The sequence below is a fragment of the Amphiura filiformis genome, chromosome 1 (genome assembly GCF_039555335.1).
Source record: "Amphiura filiformis chromosome 1, Afil_fr2py, whole genome shotgun sequence".
In the NCBI taxonomy this organism is placed as follows: domain Eukaryota; kingdom Metazoa; phylum Echinodermata; class Ophiuroidea; order Amphilepidida; family Amphiuridae; genus Amphiura; species Amphiura filiformis.
This window is the reverse complement of record NC_092628.1, coordinates 70,389,678-70,407,226: the sequence shown is the minus strand read 5'-3', so window position 1 is coordinate 70,407,226 and position 17,549 is coordinate 70,389,678. Positions and strand designations below refer to the sequence as shown.

General features: G+C 37.6%; 1 protein-coding gene across 2 annotated transcripts; it reads left to right on the top strand.

Annotated features, from left to right (window-relative positions):
• The first annotated feature begins 414 nt into the window (after positions 1-414).
• LOC140152328 (mitochondrial glutathione transporter SLC25A39-like) lies at positions 415-14,139 on the top strand. Of its 2 annotated transcripts, XM_072174633.1 has the most exons (10): positions 415-704; positions 1,980-2,042; positions 2,282-2,325; positions 3,213-3,280; positions 4,031-4,155; positions 8,563-8,736; positions 10,160-10,269; positions 11,623-11,704; positions 12,374-12,454; positions 13,311-14,139. In XM_072174633.1, exons 1-10 carry the CDS (start codon positions 608-610, stop codon positions 13,418-13,420), a joined length of 954 nt encoding a protein of 317 aa, XP_072030734.1. In that variant the 5' UTR covers positions 415-607; the 3' UTR covers positions 13,421-14,139. The 2 variants fall into 2 exon arrangements, with proteins under 2 accessions (XP_072030734.1, XP_072030740.1); XM_072174639.1 differs by lacking the exon at positions 1,980-2,042 and having other exon boundaries at positions 416-704.
• Positions 14,140-17,549: the final 3,410 nt, after the last annotated feature.

Genomic DNA, 17,549 nt, shown 5'->3' with positions numbered 1-17,549 from the left:
TGCGACGCCGGTAGGCACATACCCGTCACTTCTAAAGTTGAGTGCCCCCCGGGGGTGGGGGGTGGGCGGGGGCACAGCCCGGGGAAAAGTTTCAAGCTGTTTCACTGAGCACTGGTTGAAAATTGAATATGGGAGTTAATCACCCCCTATAGGCACTTGAGAATTTGACATCCAGTGGCAACTGAAAAATCAGCAAATGAAGCCTATAAAAGCTTGTAAAGTTGTATGTGCAAAATATTTAGTGTCACGCGGGGGGTAGAAAATGTCGCCCAAAATGTTGATTTTCAAAGTGCTTTTTAATAGAGAGAACATTTGGTGGTATGCGCCCTGAAAAATGCAGCTGATTGAACCCGGAAGTATACTGTATTTCCATCGGTATGTACACAACGCCAGAGCAGAGACACAACACACACATGTTACTGTTTATAATAAGCTTACATGCATTTAGCAAAGCGTGTGTTTCTGAACTGTTTTGAAAGAATTGTTTCCAAGATCACAATGTAAGAAAGCCTACTGTCACGTGTATTCAAAGAAGCAACTGATGATTTCAACATGTTACATTGAAAAAGCACATTGAGGCTGTCATGACTGTCAACATCATATCAACATGACCATGCAATCAAGACAAAACGCTGACCTTGGTGTTACTCGAGGACAGCAAATAATAGCATCAGGGACTGGAGCTGTATTATCAACTCTCTTAGGTGAGCATGGATATAATTATAAGTATTTTGAACCGTATTTAAATTTAAGCTTACCTGTTTTAAACATGTAGCAGGTAAGCTTAATCAGGCCGATTTTTTGATTGACAATTCCCAGACTGACCACTGAGGATCCACTTTTCCTGTGGTTTCTGGCAATTTTCCTATCCCTCGTTTGCTTAGTTCTTTAATAAGTGGATCATATGTACGTGATCAAGAGAGTAACTTGTACCAATGTCGGCCGGTTTACTGTTTTGTCCCCCCCACCTTCTAATCCATATACATGTGTAGCTTCTATGAGTATTGTTTGTTGATTTCCATATTTCTTGAGTAGTATAAGGCTCATCTCTGTTGATGACCTGATTTTCTATTGCGACATGGTCAGTTATAACAGATTTGTAAAGTACGGAAGTCGACACAGTTCTATTTTATATTTCCTGTCAATGACTAAATTTCTGCAATATGTTCTTTAACTCTCACTCCAAAAGGATGTCCCATCTTGCCAATGTAAGAGTGGACTTAACACTCCAAGACTAGTGGAGTAGGGTGACAAGATCGAGTGCAACAGTTTGCTATTGAAGCATATGCCGTTCTTTGGCTTCATGACTTTAGCTGGTGTGTCTTTAAAAGTATCAATATCAGCTAGTCTACACTGTATACAAAAGTCTATTTTTCATTGATAATTTCTCCATCAAATACGGTATTTCAAGTTTCACTTTTGATACCAATATCTGCAGGGTTCTTCCTCATCTTGAACCACTTGACAAAAAAATCATGTAACTTGTAAGTTGTTGATGATAATATTCACTTTACTTTTGACAAGAACAATAACTTCTCTTGTACTCATGAAGTTCATCTGGGATAGGTGTTGGTTTGTTTACTTCATCTTCATCAAAATTAGAAAGATATCTCTCTAGCACATTCTTGATGTCTTTGAAGTTTGGTCATTTAAAAAGTCTAATATGTGACACGATCTAGTCCATGGGGGCCAAAGGCAGCAAATTTGAAATGGAGATAAATGCAAAAATATGGAGTAAAAAACAATAAAATACATAAGAAAATGGACATCAAAAAACTTCATAACTTTTGAACCAAGTATGCTAGACCTTTGGTGTTTTCAGTAAATGATAGCCTATTGTATGAATAATGTAATAATTACAGTACGGTACCGGTAACTCAATGTTTAAAAATGCCTCCTTTGGCCAGATCGTGTCACATACATGTATATTGTATACAACTGCATCTATAAACCATACATTCTTATATTCTTACCTCCAGTTACGCCTCTTGATGTTGTGAAGATAAGACTTCAAGCACAAGTTAAAAAACCAATTGGTGGTGGTATGTTAATCATTATTATTATTAACATTATCAATTAATATTGCTATTATTATAATTATCATTCATGTCTCCCCTCCCTCTTATGTTTTCTAGTTTTCTATCTAGTTCCCATAAATTAGTATTTTCATTACCAATTTATTAAATATGGTATATCTATTTCTATTTTTGGCACTGCAATGGGTTACTGGATCATGTGTGTATGTGGCATCTACCTGAATTGATGGATTGGAGGAGTGCAGCTAAACAACATTATAATAGAGGTGGACATTTTAACGGTGTGCTAGTAAGTTACTTATGACTGATATTGCTTATTACCTTATTTTATTGGTTTAAGAGGGTACTACACCCCTGCCCAATTGTGTGCCTATTTTTGCATTTGTCTCCAAAATTATAGAGCACTGGTGACAAGTAAGATAGGGGCAAGGACTACAACTGCTACACTGGAAATTTTTATTTCAGCACAGACAACAGTTGTGGAGTTACAGTCAAAAATGAGGAAAACCAATATTTGATCAATAAATCAATAACTACTTGCCTTGAGTTGCTGAATTTTCAGTGCAGGACGTAGTTGTAGTCCTTGCCCCTATAATGTATATCTTACTTGTCACCAATGCGCTATAATTTTTGAGAAAAACACAAAAATAAGCAAAAAATTTGTTAGGGGTGTAGTACCCCTTAAGCTCCCCATTTCTCCCTGTTTCTTAATTTTACAATTTCTGCCTTTGGCATGAGTGAATCAGATTGGGTCACATACATTTATCAAGCCTTTAATTGCTTTGAATCAAGGGTAGCGCTAGAACAAAAAACTCTGCAGGGACCCCTGAACTTGCAGAAAATAAAAAAAATAGGGGTCTGCAGTAGAGTTTGGTGAGTCAGAGTTGCACAAATGCAGCATAAGTATGTTTGTGGTAAATGTAGCGCTATATTGAAAAAAACTGGGGTCTGCAAGAACCCCTGAACTTGAAGAAAATTTAAAAATAGAAGGTAAATAAATTGTATTTTGGTGAGTCCACAGGACCCCCAAATGCAGCCTAGCGCTATCCCTGAATGCATTGATCACTGATACCTCACTCAGGTTAAATACCTCTTACATGTATGATGTATCTAGCTTGTTTGTGATCTGAAAATGTCACAAATCACACCTGTCTGTTTTCTTTCTTCTTTACACAGGATGCAATCTTGAAAATATCTAGGACAGAAGGGATCACAAAATTATATAGTGGACTAATTCCAACACTGTAAGTATTGTTCAAAATCATTGTTGTAGAAAAGAACCATTTTTAAGCATACAGTCATACATTTGGCTTTCTGTTATCCTGATCATGAATCTTGTAAGCATCTTTAATTTTAGCTGGTAAAGGTCATTTTAAATTTGACATCAGCAGTATACTTGGCAAGTTATGTCGGAAACAATTCTTCTGCCTAGAACTGGATCAGAAGTAACATAATTCAATGTATGTAGTATGCATACCCAAATATAGGTACTGTTCATTAATTTTGTCAACTTTCAAGTCCAAAATTGTGCTTATAAATTTTATTTACCTCCTCTATATAAGGGACCGTTCACAAACACTTGTAAGGGGGGCCTGATGCAAAAAAATTTCATCGTGAAAATTTTTCAGGGACCCCCTTTACAGACCTCAAAAATTTCAGGGCCCCCCTTTTTGACATGAAAATTATGGATCAACCCCATAGAAAAGCATATAAACTCAATTTTCCCAGGAAAATTTGTGGTCATTTTTTTTTTTTTTTTTCCCCCTTAGGAGGGTCAAAAATTTCAGGCCCCCACCTTTTGCATCAGCCCCCCTAACAAGTGTTTGTGAGCGGTCCCTTATATAGAGGAGGTAAATAAAATTTATATGTTTAAAATACATGTTTAAATGATCACTCCTGTATTATATGTGTACAATAGCCAAGAGTGCTAATAAACTGTAATTATTATAATCAAGTAATGGGCTGCTAAGTAATTTCTTGTATTTCTTCGACAGAGTCATGTTTGTACCATCAACAATATTGTATCTCACTGCTTATGATCAGCTGAAATATGTTATGGGATATAAATATGAGACATCCAGTACATTTGTACCAGTGGTTGCAGGTTGCATTGCTAAAGGTTAGTGTCAAAACATGTTTCATTCATTGTTTGAAAGCATCAGGGAGAGCGTGGCGCAATGGTTAGGGTACTTGCCTTTAGTGCATGAGGTCCCGGGTTCGATTCCCGGCGGTGGCGATTTGCTGGGATATTGACTTGGAAAAAAAAGTCTGAAATTAATTGGCAACTTCTGTAGATTAAATTCAGACTTCCGCTCTCCCCATGGTTCATTTAGAATTGGGTAAATGAATCATGAAAGTACTCCGTCCTTCGGAGTGGACGTTAAGCCGTCGGTCCCGTGTACAGAGAGCCATACCTGTACATGTATCTCGCAGCCAGTTTAAAAAGAGTAGGGTGTTAACCCCTGACTGTTCCCAACCCGTCCCGGTGTTCAAATGGACCCCAATGGAAATAAGCTTCAATAGAGGCTTTCTTGGGTTATCCAGGGTTGTCAAAAACCGAACAAATCAAAAAAAAAAACATTTCAGAACTTGTGGGTGCATTGATATACAATGTATGCAAGAGCATGATTTTGTAGAGTGACTGTTTATCAGTCAAAATATTAGTTGCAAAATTATTAGTATAATGTAAAAAATATATATTTGGTTCAGATGACAAGCTACAATAGTAAAAGATTGATTTTGTTTGAAATATATCACTATGGACCACAATGGCCTCATCCCAATGGCATAGTTCAATAACCTCAATTAAACAACACAGTGCAAAATTTAACCTCAAGTTTTAGAGTATGAGTTTTTGTACCCAATTTTTCAAAGGTCATTCAATGAATGTACAAATGTATTGGGGTTAAAGAAGTGCCTTGATAGATGAGCATGTTGTGGATCCTAGTGTATTAGGCCAGTAAAATCAGCTGAAAAGGTCAAAAAAATTGCAACATGGAATTTTTTTGCGGAAAACATTTTTATTAGGTGCCCTTATCAATATACTAAAAGTCTACCAAAATCAACCTCTAAGTGAATATGGATAAATCGATTTATGGATAAATCGATTTTTCAAAATGATTAAAATGGTGGACAAAATATAGAAAACAGACTCACTGTGTCACTTATTAGTAATAGTAACATGATTCGTATGTTTCAAGCTATGCTTCGAGAGTCTGAAATAAGATTAATGACTTTTTCTCACTTAAGTTTTCAAAATGGCCGCCAAAATAGCTGGAGCGATCATTATTCCATCACTAAATATAGCATTAAATAATTAGCACTTGTAAACACAAACTGATAGTTTGGGACCACAAGAAACCCTCTGTACCACAGAAAAAGCTTTTGACACCCCCAGAGGAACAGGGATAACCAGTATCACCAAACCCTAACGACATATAGCCCCACCAACGCACGTTTCTTGTGACCCTCTCGTATGAGCGTATAACAATCTTGAGGGTGGAACGCCTAAAACGCTGGTCAGTCTCAGTTCGTGAGAGGTAAGTATTATGCGCTATGCGTATCTCCCTCTCACTTCTGAGTGGGGTAAACACTGAGCAACTCTACTTACCTCCCACGATCTCTTTGATACGCGCAATGTACCCTCTCAGAGCCCTCACTGGGCGTGACGGTTTCATCGCATATACCCCGCAATGAGATCCAGATCAGTGAGGCACATCGGATAACTTGAGTAGAGGACTGGGCATGGTCTGGTTCTTGTCCAGGAACCCAGCACGAGGAAGGTTAGAGACTACCCCAGTGGTGAAGCGTAGGTGGTGCTCGTCTATAGAAAGAACATGTACATAACTGAACAGTGTCGATCGCAGGCCACTGCCATCAAGAACACAGTCTTGAGTGTCAAGTCTTGCAACGAGAGAGGTCCTCCGTGGGTTCGAAGGCCTTGGGTAGATACTGCAACACCAACATGAAGTTCCATTCCGGAACCAGGGAGCGAACTGGAGGTCTTTCTGTCACCATGCTCTTAATGAGGTCCGCAAGTGCTGGACTCGATAACACCGTCATATACCCCCCCCCCAGTCATGATGAATCGCTATAATGACAGTATTGTATGCTTAAGCGGTACGAGGCATACGGTCCCCGTGGTAAGGAAATCTGTGACTTGTAGAATCGGCGAAGTCGCGAATCGTAACTCTGTCTAGTTGACTGTCGAATATTAATGGCCCGCTGTCTGGGCGGACTGGCGGAAGTACGCCAAACAGTCAGGTGGAGGTTGTTAATCAACTCCATCTGTACCTGGTGCCGGTGGCGTGGCGGAACTGTGAGAAGATCTCGCGGCATAGGCGACTGACTGGTTCTCCCACGAGAAGATCCAAGAGGCGGAGAACATTCCACTGCTTGGGCCAGAGAAAGCGGCTAAAAGGAGTAATCAGTTCCAAGAATTGGCTACCTTCAGCAGAACCAGAAGGATCATGGCAATGGGAGGGAAGGCATTATACCGAATATGCCCTCCCAACTCTCCTGCATGGTGTCCCGGCCTACCGCCCTCAATGCCGGGTGAAAAAAGGCGGAAGCTAATGGTTCTGAGACGATCTAACCTCTGAAAGATGGACCGATACATGCATACTACTGAGTGAGGTGCCACTCAATTAGACAAGAGAGATGAGGACTGACCCAACCCGACAAGCAATCGGCGAGTCAACCCCGTTCGAAGCTCCGTACCACCTCCACTAACACTACAGAAGAAGGGACACTGTCTCCCTGCAAATGCTGATAGCTGGAACTTTTGGTGCCCCCTCCCTGTTGATGTAAAACGCATAGCGGTCATGCTGTCATACTGAGTTGATTTATCTACCAGGAGAGGCAGGAGTGGAGCTGCCGAGGACCGGAATTATGAGGCTCTGAGGATGCCGCCACGCTTGCAACTGCCCGAGGAAGTATAGCTGTATCTCCTCGTGCGCAAGTGGCAGCTCCGAGCAGCTGGCCACCAGCCCTAATAGGCGAAGCCACACCCGAGCCTGAACCGATGCCGCCTGCCTGATAATCAGAGCGCATAATCAAACATCAGCGATCCTCAAGCATATGGGAGAGACCCGGACCCTGGCGAAGTATATCGTCGCCCCCAGAATTATTCAAGTGGAACAGTAAAAATAAGTTACAGTCATATTACAGTCATGCTGACAATTAAATCACCTTTTCGAATCACCCCTGATTTTTTAGGTCTTTAGAATCGACCCTGTAGCTCTTTGTGGGAGAAATGTTTGACGACGCTGTATTGAATGTTATATTAGGACCGTCCATCCAATTACCATTCAAATATTTACTCTAAAGTATCCGATACACATAATATGTGGATCATAACTTACATGTACTATTTTAATGCTGATTCAGCTTCTATGGTGAAAAGTTGATTGCCCTGTCTGTATTCACAACTCATAATGAACGTATTTGGCGGCCATTTTGAAATTTTGAACAAAAACTACATGAGACAAATAAATATTTATGAAACGGTAAGGGCATAAGAGCATTTGTAGGTCAAAATGTCACCCAATTCCCACATGGACACTCATATAATATTGATATCTCAACTGTTTATTTTTTACGACATTTTGGCTGCCATTTTGAAAAAGTCAATTTTACACATCTTTTGCAGAGGTTGATTTTGGTAGACTTTGAGTATGTTAAAATAGAGACTTAAGAGCAACATTTTCCGAAAATAGAATTCATGTTGCAATTATTTTGACCTTTGGAGATTTTGGGGCTGATTTTTACTGGCCTATATAGTGATATTCTGTAAAAAGAAATCCTGAATGTAAAGTGAGTTTCCTACTGTACTTGTGTGTTCTTTATCAATACAACCACAGACTTGAGCTCTACCTACATAAGGCTATTTCAAGTACGACTTCTAAATGTATGTGTAGTTGGGAATCCTTAAATCAAATAGAGATGTATTCTGCTGCATATATATGTATATGCATCTTTGCTGTTAAGTCTAAATGCATTGAATAAAAGTGCCATAACTTCTATATATTATTCATGCACGATAATATATGAAAGTAAATATTTTTCGAAAGAAAATAGAGTACCGGAATCTAAATATAAGAGCAGATTTGCTGTGAAAACAAATACTTTGAAGAAAATCACAATGTGTTTTGCCTGAACCACATTTCTTATGATAACATAGAAAATGTTCCTTCAAAAATATTGGTCTTCCTTGTGTTTTTTCCATAATCTTTGGACTCTTTTCAAGTGAGGTATGTGTCAAACAATCAGTCAATCAATCTTTATTAATTTTCTTAAACATATTTTGGATATTTGCCTTAATTATTGACCAATTAGGACTCTTTGACTTTAAAAAGTTGTTTTAGTAAAAAGTTTGCCTCATTTGGGCAATAATTCAAATATTAAGGCAGAAAAAATCCTTAACAGTAGAAAAAAATCCTTAACAGTAAAAAAAAACCTTAACATTATTTTGAATTAATAAATTAATATTTATTTTAAATAATATGTTATTTAATTTGAATTATAGTATATGCAGTAAGTATCATAAACCCATTGGAACTTATCAGAACGAAGATGTTGTCACAACCTTTAACCTTCAAGGAGATTTATGGTTGCGTTAGAACTGCAGTTCAAGATGGAGGTGTTCTATCATTATGGAGAGGATGGGGACCAACAGTACTACGTGATGCGCCATTTGCTTGTAAGAATTTCATTTGTCTACAGGGGATGTAATAAGCTATCGAGAGTCAGTTCACTGAATTTGACTGAAATCAACCCAACTTTCCAAGGGCCATTTGGGCCCTCAAGTCTGACAATCTAAGGGCCCTTGTCTATTTTAATGAGTCTAAACATTGACAACTTCTAATCAACATCATGTAATTGTGGAATAAATTAATAAAGTTTCTAGAAGTTGGAAGAACTCAATGTACATTTCAATTTTATGGGCCTTCTGATCCCACTCACAATAATTTTCATACATTATTATTTTGCTAAAGGGTTCATATTATCTATCTATACTAATAAAATAATAAGCGGTCTCTGTCTATCTGTGTATCTATCTGTCTGTCCGGCTATGCGTTTCGCCGCGCTTCGACGCATCGTGCTGAAATTTGGGATATAGATAGGTCTTGGGAAAAGCATGTTGGCCATGTGGTTTTGAAGGTCATCGGAGGTCAAGGTCAAAGGTCAAAATTTCAAACTTTGTCCGATCGGGCCCAAACTTGGTGGGTGGAATCCTTGATAGGAGGGAATATAATGCTGAAATAAAATCGAGGTCAACTGAGGTCAAAGGTCATTACGGAGGGTCAAATTTCAAACTTTGCCCGATCGGGCTCAAACTTGGTGGGTCGAAACCTTCCGTATGAGGGGAGCATGAAAAACATTATATGGAGGTCATCTGAGGTCAAAGGTCAAAGGTCATGGATTTCAAACTTTTACCTGTCGGGCTGAACCGTCGTGGGTGGAGTCGTTGATACGAGGGAATATATGGGCAAAACAAAATTGAGGTCAAACGAGGTCAAAGGTCATGTAGGGGCTAAATTTAAACTTTGCCCTATTGGGCTTAAACTTGATAGGTGGAATCCGTGCGTATGAGGGGAGCATGAAAAAGATTACACCGAGGTCAAAGGTCATCTGGGGTCAAACAGTATCGCTATCATGCCAGTGCTCTCACAGCATCAGGGCTCTCACAGCTGCAGGTGCACTAGTGTTATACAAAAAATAATGTACAAAAAATTTTCTTTCAGATTAATTCGCTTAGCAAAAATATTGTGAAATTTGAATTATGTTCTGGTACACTTGAGCAAAATTACAACACAATGTCTATGGAGCAGTGTAATACACATAATCATGCATGCATAACTCGCAAACACAAAATCAGAATCAACTGAAATTTTGGGAATGAGTTTTTGTCATGGATATCTACTGAAAATGTCATAAAAAGAGGATATACTAGGATCACGAAATACATGTACTCCTTTTTAACATTGCACTATTTTATCCAGCATTCAAACTTTCCTGTTTACTCTTTTGTTTCATTTACCTCCCTTTTATTTGTTTTAATGCGAATTATTGTGATTTTAAATTGAGTTTGAACCATTTTCATGTTTTGCTCCTGCTTTCAGGTATAATGTGGTTCAATTTTGAGATACTCAAAGCTAGATTAATGAAGGCCTTTCATCAAGAGGAGGTAACCTTTCCAGTGTCATTTGCCTCAGCTGCCATTGCAGGAGTGGTGAGTACTATTATGCCAAGCTGTGTTTGATCACACATTTAGGTATTTATAGTGTAAGCAGGTATACAGATTAATCAGTGCAGATGTTTATTTCCTCCTGAAATTAACCACCAGCTTCTCACTATAAACATATGCCATGTCAGTAATTGATCATAAATTTATATCTTTCTTTTGACGTTGGTGTGAGAAGAACCATTTTTTGCACAACAGGCAGCATGTGTGAAATTAAATGATTCTTTTTCTGTGTATGTTACATTCAAAACTGGGACCAATTGGATTTCAAATTGTTATTAATGACGTTACCACAGAGGCCCCCCAACTCAACACAAAAGTTGGTAACCATGAGAGTTACCAAATCTTTTAAAGACCCCCTTTGCAATGATTTTTCATCAAATTCACCCCCCCCCTTTTCATGCAAAATCGAGGACAAAATGTGGCCAAAAACAACCCCTTTTTTGTGGTTTTCAATGACTAGAATTTCCCAAACCCCTTTTAAATGACTAGAATTTCAAACACCCCTTTTCAGTGACACTAAATATTGACATAAAATTACCGGATTTTCCCAAGTACCCCTTTTATCCAAATTTCGCAGACTGTCCAAATTAAATACCACCCATTTTCCCAATTTCGCAGTCCTCGCTACTGGTAAAAAAATTAACCCTTTTCTGCGCTATTTGGTAACTCTCATGGTTGCCAATTTTGTGTTGAGTTGGGGGGGGCACAGATGCCAAGTCACGATACTGGAAACCATCATCGTAATGTTAAAGGCTGTCTTCAAGATGATTTGGATGAAATGAAATGAAATAAAATGGGTGGATATTGCCATAAGAGAAATGCTCTATAAAACTGATATGCGACGTGTCATGTCAAAAGGAGACACTTTTGGGCAGGATCGTAAATGGAGATATAGCCAAAAATCTACCCGGGGGTGATTTTTTCAAAGTTTGAGTTTATTGCGAATTTGTGATGTTATTAATGTTAAAAATATTGTCTGATAATTTCAGACCGGAATATAACTGGCATCTTGTATTTTTTGAGACATTTTTCAAGGTAATTCCTACTCTCAACATTGTCAATAATATTTTTAAAAGCCGATATCTCAATTTCCAATTTTATAATACCATAACTTACAAACTCAATAATTTCACTTAGGAATGTCCGATTTCATTGGGGAAAACAGCATTGTGGAGCAAAATATCTCTATTTAAGATATGTAAAAACCTCAAAATTTATAACCTGCCCAAAAGTGTCTCCTTTTGACATGACACGTCACATATGTCTTGGAAGTACAAAACCAATATATCCCGCAAATTCTTTTTATTTTACTAGAATATGATTTTGTTGTTTATTTAGATTGCTGCATTCTTCACTAATCCCTTTGATGTAGTCAAGACACATAGACAGATTGAACTAGGAGAAATGGATGCCTTGAAAGGTAAATACTGTCACTAAATATTTGTCACACATACACTTGTGCACCCCCTGCCACACCCACCCCACTTTTACTTTCACTCAAAAACATGCCCGGCACCTACATATTTCAGTGAAAGAATTCCATGATATGTTTACAAGTTGTCCAATAAAGGAGCAATTGAAACATTGTGGCAAAATCTTATATAGTTGATCAGTGCAGTGTAACCATTTTTCAACTCCAACTCTGCTAAATATACTTTGACCTGATGCAGTGGTTGTGTGTACAGTGGTTGTGTACTCATTTTAAGTGCATGAGATCTCTGGGGTATTGACTTGTAAAAAAAAGTCCGAAATTTAATGGCAATGTCTGTCAATTAGATTTTGAATTCAGTAAATGAACCATGGGTAAATGAACCTTGTCCTTTAGAGGAGAAGTTAAGCCATCAGTCTTGTGCATAGAGAGTCCACATGTAGGGTGTCAGCTCCCTAACTGTCCCAAAAAGCTAGTCATATGGAGTGATACCCCAGTAGAGTGGATTGTCCCTGCTGGGTGTACCTTTAAGGTTCTGTCCTATAAAAGGAAATTTGTCGACCTGGTTGGCTTAGCAACTGTTCTGTTTGAGATTTTCAATTGTATTAAATTCTATTTTCTCTGACACAATAATCTTTTTCCTATCCATTTTCTCTCCAGACAAAAAGAAGCATCCTAGCTCTACATGGTTAATCATGAGAAGAATATATACCCAGAGTGGAATGAGGGGATTATATTCTGGTAAGCAATGAGGTTTCTATTAATGTTTCTACCGGGAGACACTTAACACAAATGACCATATGGGTATGCTCCTCCGAAAAGACCCGTTTTCGACCACAGTCCGAAAGACCCCTGAATTTTACCAAAACAGAGTGCTGAAAGACCCCTGTTGAGCATTTCAGCTCTAAAAGTCTCCTAAATTGCTAATTTCTCACATTTTTTGGCCCCATCGAGCTGCGTGGACCAGATGGTGTCACATATGCTTTTGTTTTGGCTCAGAAATGATCACTATTGAAGCATGCAGTTACTGTCCATTTAGTGGATCAAGTTTCTTTCCTGTATTAAAATGACTCAAAAACCAAAATGTGGTATGCATTTTTTTATTTCTAGAGTTAGAATAGGCTAGATATGAAAAATTATAAGTTTTAGGAACATTACAGAATGATTTTCATAGGATTTGTTGATTTCGTATTGCTTGTAAAACAAAATGTACAAGAGAAAAAGAGAAGCATTAATATCTTGCTTAAAAATAACACTTTCTTCTGGATTTCTGAAATAAAAAACAGACTGCTGTAAATTGGCCCAATAACAAAAGGCTTAAAAAACTAACAAAAAATTTTACAAACAGAATTTATGTAGAACCACATAGCAATATTAAGCAGCATGAACAACATGTGGAACAGTAGATAATAAAAATATATAGGAATTGTAGGAAATGTCACTTTAATAAACATTTCACCAATTATGTTAATCTAAGGCAATGTTTTATAATGAAATACGCTTGCCAAAAACTTCGCATTATATTATATTGAATGCACCAAATGGTAAGTTTGATAGCTACACCAATAATGTTATAACAACTCTTATTTATTTTCAGGTTTTGCACCAAGGGTAGGAAGGATTACACCAGCTCTTGCTATCATGTTAAGTTCCTATGAAGTTGGCAAGGTATTCTTCAAACAATATAATGAGAAACACCCAAGGTGAATCCAGCTGTCATCCAGTATTAGAAATATACCTCGAAGGTTACTGGCCAGTGGACACCCAGACCAGTAACTCTGAAAAGTTGCAGGCCCAGTGAAAAGTTACAAGCCAAAACTTTTTATTAGAGCTTTGTAAGCTGGGACACACATCAGTATACTTCCTTCAATGAACAGTGTACTATAAGTCCCAAATGCATAAGTATGCAATAAAATCGCAAAATCTACATCTAATTAAGAAGTAAAATGACCTACAATGAAAACACAAATTATACATTTTACGCGAATAGATTAAACATTACATAGTGTAGTTTTGAATGCTACAAGACTCTAGAACAGATGATAGGAGTGGAATGGTATTTGGAAAGAAATTCAATTTGTACACATTTGATGATACCCTCATGGACCGGAACTTCAGAGGATGATATGGTCCACTAGACATTTGTGATGGTTTGCTTGTGAATATAATCAGGAATTGGGATTGCTATATCTTCTGAATGAATTTTACACATAGTTGCAAGACGGATATTTTTTCAGGGTTCTTGTAATGTATATAGATCAATTTAAATCATTTAGAATCGTCGTTGGGTAGGAAAAACCTAGATGTACTTGTGGCCCTTGAACATGTTTAAAACAAAACTGCCAAGAGATTACATAGGTTTTGCTTTAAACTTGTTCAGGGGCCAATGACACATAAGAGGTTTTTCCTGCCCAATGACGAAATGCTACTTTCTAATCTAATTATTAACCACAAACCTAGCTGCTCTGCGATGCACCATTTCTATTTTTGTTTTGGATATCAGATGTTGTGTATGGATCCCATACAGCGCAGGCAAATTCAAAATGAATACGTTTGACAAAAAGCAACATTTCCAGAAAATCCAAAACAGGTAGCTCATTTGTGTTTTCACAATTAGTATGAGACAATCTGTCACATTTACTACACCTAAGGGATGTATGGTTGGGTTGGATCTCATAAGCACAGATTGTACATAATGGTGCGTTTGGACCAGGATGGCTGTGGATTCTGTGATTTTTGAACCAAGGAACTGTTTGAAATGAAAATTAAAACCTGTATTCATTGTAATACATGGTATGAACATTGTATGTAGAAGGAAAAAACAATCAAATGCAAGAAGACTAAAATATTGCCACATTTTGTCTGATGCAATTCACAATAATCTAATGCAAATTTCTCAGATATGTACACTTGTCACACAAGGCCCAAACCAATCTTCAGTCTGGGAACTAACAAGTTCATGGACCTGGTTAAGAGGTGTGACAATTCCTCAGGTGCTTGGTAAATTGGACCTAGATGCAATTTAAAATGCAATTTATAATGCAGTTTCAGTATCCTTGTGATATTAAAATTAGTAAATATGTCTCTTAAAGGAGTATTTCGTGAGCCTAGCATTCTCTTTTTATGATATTTTCAGTAGATATCCACAAAAAAACTTATTCCGATTTTGCGTTTGCGAGTTATGCATGATTTATGTGTATAACACTCCTCCATAGACCACTGTTGTAATTTTGTTCTGCTACACCAGAACGTAATTTTTGTTAAATGAATTAATCTGCAAGAAATTTTGTGTACATAAACATTATGTAGCCAGAGGCTTCCAGTGGAATAAAAATGTCAACTTTTTTTGAGAAAAATGGGGGGATGAGGCTGTGGATCACGAAATGCCCTTTTAAGGAAACAGTGACTACGAGAAGGAAGTGAGATGTCAAGAGAGGGTGATTGGTGAAGGAGGCAGAATTAGGTTTGGAAAGGAAGCGACAGGAGTTGGCGAGGAGACAGGAGAAGGAGGAGAGAGTAGGAGGAAAGGGTGAGGGAGTTGCAGGAGAAGGCAGAGGATACCAAGGTAATCATTGGAGATAGACAGGGTATTGAAAGAGTTAAAGGAGAAGCGGGTCAAAGAGGAAGAGGCACAGGATGAGAGAGAGGAAAAATCAAGAACGACAGAAGGAAGAAATATTGCGAAAGGTATTTCCTTTTGAAGAGAAAGAAAGAAAGAAAGAGAAGACACAGAAAGAACAGGAAGAGATTGTGGACAAGATGGAAAAATGACAGGTCAAGTTACAGGATACGAGAAGGGTGGGAAAGGAGGATGGAAAGTTACTAGTGGTGGTGAGTGGTAATGAGGGCGATGGAGGAAGGAAAAGGGAGCAAGCCCAGCCATGGTAGTAGAGGTTGTAAAATATGCATGATGGGCGGAGAGGAAGACTAAAAATAGTTCAAAGGAAGGATTTGCAGATATCAAAGAGAGAGGTAAAATAAGGAAAGGCAAGGAAGTTGTTGAATAAAAAAATGTTTTATAAAAGAATACAAAAAAAAGTTGTATATTTATTATTCAAAACAAGAATTTTAATAATAATAAATGTTTCTAAAACATGTTTGTTTTGATTACTAGTTTTTATTGTCTTATTGAAGTGAAGTTTGAGAATGAAAATGTGAATTTTGTATAGCATAAGATCACAGCAAACCTTTTTGTTCAGTGCTTTTGTCACCACAATAGGATATTTATTTGGACTGTCGGATACAAAACTGCCTGTGAACATGTAATTAAATTATTATACATGCTGAAAGAACTGTATCATCGGGGGGTCTCAAAGATTGTCTAGGAACCCATGCTAGATCCGGCGTTCCTGAAGATAACCTCTATTGGGACTAGTTTTAAGCAAACCCGGTATTAAGCAGAAAACACCCATAATGGGACCAGATTTGTATAAAAACACCCCTAGCGGGATCAGATTTTTATACATGTAAAAACAAACCCCTAACAGGATAGTTTTTGCCAGGGGTTTTGATGAAAGCCCCCCTGTAAGACCAAGTGTACAAATATGACCAGAAATGACTTTTGAAAGTCGGAATCATATATATGCGATGTGATCAAGCAAAATCAGTCGGAAGTCGGAAATATTGATTTTAAGATATATAGCCAAACAAAGGAATATTTCCTTTTTTTCCATTTGTTTTTTCCCATTGTTTTGGAAACTCTTTAACTGTTCATATTTTTGTTTGAATTGGTTGTCTAATTTCAACAGGGTTTTCTGCAAAATGTAGCTTTTCAAATGATTATTACAATCCAATAAGAAACTAAAAATTGAATATGAGGGACTTCAGACTGATTTTGCTTGATCACACCACATATTGATACCCCTGGGAAAGAGGTGAATTTGATATCCCTAGCGTGACTTAGAAAAGATTTTGGAATATGATATCCCTAGAGACAATCATTTTTGGTTTTGATACTCCTAGTGGGAATCTCGGGACTAGCGCTAGTCTCGCTTTTTCGGATTGAGCATGGGTACTCAGCCAGAATCCAAGTGCCCCTTTCCCGCCTGGGATTGTCAGTATATTTGAGGATAACAGAGCCCACTCTAAAACAGATTTGAAAGATATTATTGAGTATTAGTAAACTACGTGGCGCATAAAATGTGTCCATCAATAGGGCATTTGAACTAGCTTTGCCTATTGTAAAAAGTCCAACAAATTGAGGGAAAAAACCCCCCAAATACCCCTTTAAGAGGCTTGTCGTGAATCTTTATTTAAAAAAAAAATATATATCTTTGTAAAATGACACTAGATGACCTTTGACCCATTGTATGTTAATATCCCCAAGGGTCATTGTGTCCAAGTCCCATTGATATACATCAAACCATGTGGGAGAAATGTCAGAAAATGAGAATTAAATAATTGTTACGCAACATACTTTTGTAACTATTTAAAACCTCTAAATTCCTTGAAGGCAAGCAGAGATGAGACACAAAGTTATATACTTATCATTCAAAGCAAGATTTTATTTTATTTTAAAAATAATCCATAACTTTATGCAGAGACAGCAGAGTTTTGACTTGATCTGCTATTTCACTGCATGCGGTACATAGTTTATTTCCTATCATATTAATTATGAAATTGACCCATGGGTACATTCAGTTGCAGAGGTTCTCTTAGTTCCAGTAACTGTAACCATAGACTCAGGTCTGTAGATGTCATTATGTTTATGATAAAGACTGAAGTCTTGCTGGCAAGACTAAGGTTCTCTATGCTTCGTATGAAATTGGGATTTGATATTCTTAACCCTATTCTAAATTTGGCCTAAAATATGCAAGTTTCCAACATTTTAAACCAT